At 38.6% G+C, this 5,577-nt stretch overlaps 1 protein-coding gene across 1 annotated transcript in view; it reads left to right on the forward strand.

The window, feature by feature from the left end:
- Positions 1-5,577, forward strand: part of PHEX (phosphate regulating endopeptidase homolog, X-linked) — a 107,854-nt gene that overhangs the window by 95,810 nt on the left and 6,467 nt on the right. Inside the window, exons 17-18 of the mRNA XM_009893105.1 lie at positions 625-692; positions 2,801-2,931. Of these exons, the coding sequence (XP_009891407.1) occupies positions 625-692; positions 2,801-2,931 (199 nt within the window). The remainder of the gene's footprint in view (positions 1-624; positions 693-2,800; positions 2,932-5,577) is intronic.

Consider the following 5,577-nt stretch of genomic DNA (forward strand, 5'->3'; position numbering starts at 1 on the left):
TGGATGTAACGAGAAAAATACAATTAATTGTCAATCAATCAGGAATATAAAATATTTCTTTCTATTCTGTTTCTCTGGTGCACTAGTTCTGACTGTAGATCCTGTCCTATTCCTGTGCAGGGGTAAGGAAATTGTATGACCTCTCTTTATAAAACAGAAGGGAGGTCTATTTAATGCTTTACAAACTAGAATCAGTCATTTGCAAGTCTGTTTGTTGCATCCAGTGAAGAATGATTGGAACTGGCATTACGGAAGCCATTTCAGTCTTTGATCTCTTCTTTTTTCATGATGATGCTCAGACAATAATTTCACCTCTAACTTTGTCCTGTTCTCAGAATATACACAATGCAGTCAGTTGAAGGTGACATTTTGGAAGCTCATATAATGCTAACGAGGGATTTGGTTAGAAGAGTGAACCATCACAATGCTTTTTAAAGTTTGATATTAAAGGTTGTTTTTAAACAAGTAATAGTTTAACATTCAGGCATTCAACAACTTTAAGCACAAAATTGTGCAGGTATGGTTTTTAGTCTCATTCCGCTCCCCAGTTTGATTCTTGTGTCTTCTGTCCTTTGGTGTTCGTGAGTGTGGACGCTTTGAAGAAACTGCTTCTTTGTGTTACAGGTCATTAAGCTATGGTGCCATAGGAGTAATTGTTGGCCATGAGTTTACTCATGGATTTGATAGCAATGGTGAGTATTTGTCCGTATGTTGATAACTTTTTATTTTTAACAGAGTTGACAGATTAGAAAGCTGACTTATATATACTTTAGCTTTTTTGTTGTTAATTTTTGGTTTTTAACAATGCTGAATTGTGAAAAAAAAAAATTAAAGTTGTATTTTTTATTTATTTACGTACAATCTTGCTTGTCTGAACCAGATTTTGTTTGGTAAAGAATAATGCAAGTTTCTGACAAGTTACTGACACTTTCTGTTTATTTTGAATGGAAACTAAATCAACAACAGATTCAGAAAATCCTAGTTGTGGTGAAGTGGATAACTTCTGATTGATAAAAATTACTTCCAAGAAAACTTTTCATTTCAGTGTGACTTTTTTCAAAAGGCAGTTATGTACCAATATTAAAATACAACACTGGAAAAAAAGTGGAACAGAAAATGTATTGCAAAATATTAAAAACAAAACAAAACACAGAGAGAAAAAGGAAATGGTTTGAAAATGTCAAACCAATTGTCCTGAAAAACTGGGTGGAGTGGGGCATTACCACGATCTAACTTCGGTGCTCTCAGTAAAGTGCTTTTTAAAATTGGGCTTCCGAAGGGGGGCCAGGGTTGGGGCAGGGAGAGAGAGAAACATGAACCTCCTCCTCCAGGGAGAAATTTTGAGCATCTGACTGACATCCTGCTCTGACTCGCTGTCTAGAGAAACATCTTCCCACTGAAAATACAGGGAGTTTAAGGAAAAGCAGGCTTCTAGCTCACTGCCTCACAAAAGTTAGGTTGCTAATGTTGTGTTATTTTGAATACCGCTTAAAAAATAAAAAGAAAACCTTGTATCCTGTTGACACTGCTCCACAACATTTTGCATAAGCAAACACTTCTGAATGGCGAAATGTTTCTTGCCAAACTCCCATCTGCCCTCCTACTTCCATATCACACGGGTTATGGTGTAGCGAGTACATCCATGTATTTGAGTGGATAGTTTCATTTGATAAACTTGGCTTCTGGAACTGACCTTCATTTGAGCATAGCATGGTTAAGAGACCCTGCAGACGATATGACAGCACATGAGTACTGGCTGATTTTTCCATCCTGTAGTGGGATGTGGAGGGCCTGGACTTAGTCTTCAGTGCTGACCCAATGTTCCTAGAAGTCTGGCAGTCAGGTCTTATATAGTCTTCTGCTGCAGAAAGGTAGACACAAGAAGATGTGTTAGGACTTTTTTTCACAGCAGGTTTACCTGCTCATGTGGGTGCAGCCTTGCTCTGTGATTTGATTCTTCATTATGACTATGGGAAAAAGAGGTAGGGAGCAGCCAGTAGACATGATACCAAGTACTGAAGATATTTTCTTTCATGTTTTTATTTCTTTTTTTCCCTCTGTGTTGTCTTGCTCAAGATGACAAGTTCCCTAGAGATGTATGTATTTCTATATATGGAAGGTAAGAGCCTGGACAAGGGGTAGCGATCTGCTCAGGGAAGCAAATCTTAGATTCCTCCCTGATGGTCTGGAGACATGATGGAAATTAGATAATCTCCTATAAATGAGATGGAACAGGGACCTGAGGCTGAATCTTCCACAAGACATTGCTGTAACCATCAGCCTGGGGAATGGGCTGTATGTATTCTCTTTGCTTCCGTGAATAAGGTTCAAATGTTCTGGTTTTGCTTCAAGGCAGAAAATGGAAACTTCAGAAGTTTCCATGAAATGTATTTTTTTTTCTGGTCAAGCGTATAATTAATTAATTAATAATAAATTAGTTATCATCAAGTTTGCAGAATCAAAGACATATTGGCTGAGGATGAAAAATACTCACAATTATACTTACAAGAAAGCTCTTATGCCTTTCACACTATGTAATTATAAAATGTACTATAGAACTCATTAGTCATTACTATTTTTTTTCTGAAAATGGAAATTATGACAATAAATAGAATGCCAGCTTTTTACCACTGACTTGAATGAGGGCAAGATTTTTCTCACTGATCTTATCTATTTTGTACACACACTTGCATGAGTACATTCACCTTTCATTTTTGTCCCGGTGATAGATTCCAAAAGTGTGAAAGCATAGGTTTTTCTCCTCTAAAAACGTTTTTCTTTCTTTCTTTCTTTTTTTAAGGTCGAAAATATGACAAAAATGGAAATTTAGACCCTTGGTGGACAACTGACTCTGAAGAAAAATTTAAAGAGAAAACAAAATGCATGATTAATCAATACAGCAATTACTACTGGAAGAGAGCTGGCTTACATGTAGGTAAAACACCAGCGAGTGGAAGAAGTGGTGGGTTAGGAGTTTTTTGGTTTATTTTAAGTTATCTTTTTATAAATTCTGACATATTGGGATATTAGGCTACCAACTTCATTTCTCACAACAAATCATTTTTTGAAGAGAATAATTGTGACAAAAATTGTCTGTCAGATTTGATTAGTTCAGTCAAATACCACTACCCACACTCTGGTGACAGGGTTAAACCACTTCTCCCCATCACATTGTATTGGAATCAGAGAAAGAGGATGGAGCCACTCAGCAGGGCTGGTCTAATTACTGTGAGCATGTTAAATGTCTTCTGCAGATGAGGTCTGTAATGAAAACTGAGTAGTCACTCTTTTTAAAAAGAAGAATATAATAGCATGTTTTATAGATTCCTTTAGCAATTCTGCCTGTTATTTATTACAGCTATAAAATGGATCCACAACCCCTACTTTATTTCACATTCAACTCCTGCTATTTCTTCCATGTGTGCACACAGACCCAATTTGTATCTCAAATGAAGGGAGTAGGATAGTATTAGCTCATAGAAAAGTACTGAGAAGGAGAGCGCAAGGAAATGGTTTCTGTTTCATTGTCTATCAGAGCTGTGGGCTCCCCTGAAAATTTGCACATTATGTAAGTGTCAAAAATGACGGACAAGTAGGATAAATCCCAGATCTTCAGAAATCAATAGCTAAAATTCCATTAATGTTGGCTGGGATATGACTTTAATCTTATTTTTCAGGATAAAACACATACCCACGCCCCTACTCAATTCTACCACCTCTACTTATATTTTAGAATCAGAAATACAGTTATGTCTTTGCCTTTTAAGAATAGGGATGTCACACTGAATGCTTAGCAGCAATTGTAACACTTTCCCCAGGCTGCTTGTGTTAGTCTCAGAGATAACAAGGCCATATTGTAGTGCAGTCTGAAGTCCAACAACTCAGACTTGAAATACTTCATATAAGCTAGTTTACAAATAAAAATTCTTAGGCTCATTCCTGAATATCTGTAGGACAGAAACAGTCAATACAAAAATGCTACTTAAAGAAGGTCATTAAAACCTTCCACAAGGATGTGACTGAGCCCTTCCCACACTCCTGCCATTGGCTTGGCCATCCCCTTTACCTTCTGCAGTGTCTCTCGAAATGGGGTAGATCTGAATTTCCCCTCCAGGGTAGCTACAGCCTTTGAAGCCAGTGGATGGGCTTACTAGAGAGATCCTGTTACCCACAGCCTTGTCGTCTGTAAGGATTTTTCCCTCCTATTTCTGTGGGATAATCTAAAACAGTTGTTAGAGGGTAGAAGTAGAATCTTGATATTTTCTGACATATTTTATAGCTTCTGTATGGAGAGGTATGCATGCAAAGAGCTTTTTTTTTGCCTGTGATTTACATCAATATTTGTACATTCTGCAGATTTTTTTTAGCCCTGTAAGAATATTTTACATGGATCAAGAAACCTATTTACTATTCTTTCTCATTCAGCTTACAATAAAAATGTCTCCAGAAAAGAAGCATAATGAAAGAAAAAGTGGATATAGAAATAGCTTCAGAGCGCAGTAATCGCGTAAAGTCATCTGATCAAATAAAGGGCTTATCGTGTTCCCTGGGCCCTGTCATGAACTGTCTGCACAGAGTAGTCTCAGATACCCGACCCAGAGCTGCCTGAGATCAGCGGAAAGACTTTTTCTACTTGCTAAAATGACCTATGGCCCAAGTGCCACTGCTAGGTTACTCTCATTTTATGCTCTAAACCAGTCTACTTCACAAGCCCACTGCAAGAAAACGTATGAGTAGGTAGGCTAGAAAAAAAGGCAGCTGGTGGGTGTGCATGTCCCCTGGTGTCCCAGCACTTTTTCTCCTAAAAGCCTCTCTCCCACCTCCATCTCCAGCCTCCTGAGGGGAGGGAGAGCTGGCAGGAAAGGGCTGCACTTTCCTCTACTGCTCCCATTTCTCCTTTGTCACACCCTTGGGTATAATGCTGGACCCAAGGCATCAAGCAAGACACTTTGGGTCCCATGCAGGTGCTTGTCTGCACTGAGTGGTGGGGCTGTGCACACGTACCTGGGTACCCCCTAGGTCCTTTTACCTCTTCTCCATCATTTTCCCCTCTTTCACCATCCTGACACTAAGGTGGGTCCTGACACCAACCCCCTTATGCTTATCCCTGCAGCGTGGGAGAACCTGTCATCCAGGGGTTTGCAAGACAGCATTGACCTTCAGAGCTCTGCTCAAAACTGCTCAATTACCTTGCTCATTTGAGGCACGGTAGAGAGTAAACCCGCTTAATTACAAGTACAGTTTGTTAACAATAAGACCCTGGTAGGCTGGGTGATCAGAGATAATGCTGCACTTGCAGAAATGAGGATTTCTTCATAATGATATTGCACTTGTGATACCAGGAGACTGGCTTTTTCAGAAAGTTTAGAAAGCACTGCTTCTCACAAATTATTCTTGTTACTCTTGCTCTCGGAATCAATATTGGGGAAAAGCAACATGAATCTCCTTCACAGATATTTTTAGAGCACTGAATATACTCTCAATTTCAATTCTGTCTTTAACATTTTTTTAATTACGCTGTTTTATGTTATGACTTAAAAGTTATTTTAGCATCCCAGTACTATACAAAGAGTTATG

The sequence above is a fragment of the Charadrius vociferus genome, unplaced genomic scaffold, assembly GCF_000708025.1.
Source record: "Charadrius vociferus isolate BGI_N301 unplaced genomic scaffold, ASM70802v2 scaffold169, whole genome shotgun sequence".
NCBI classification, from domain to species: Eukaryota; Metazoa; Chordata; class Aves; order Charadriiformes; family Charadriidae; genus Charadrius; species Charadrius vociferus.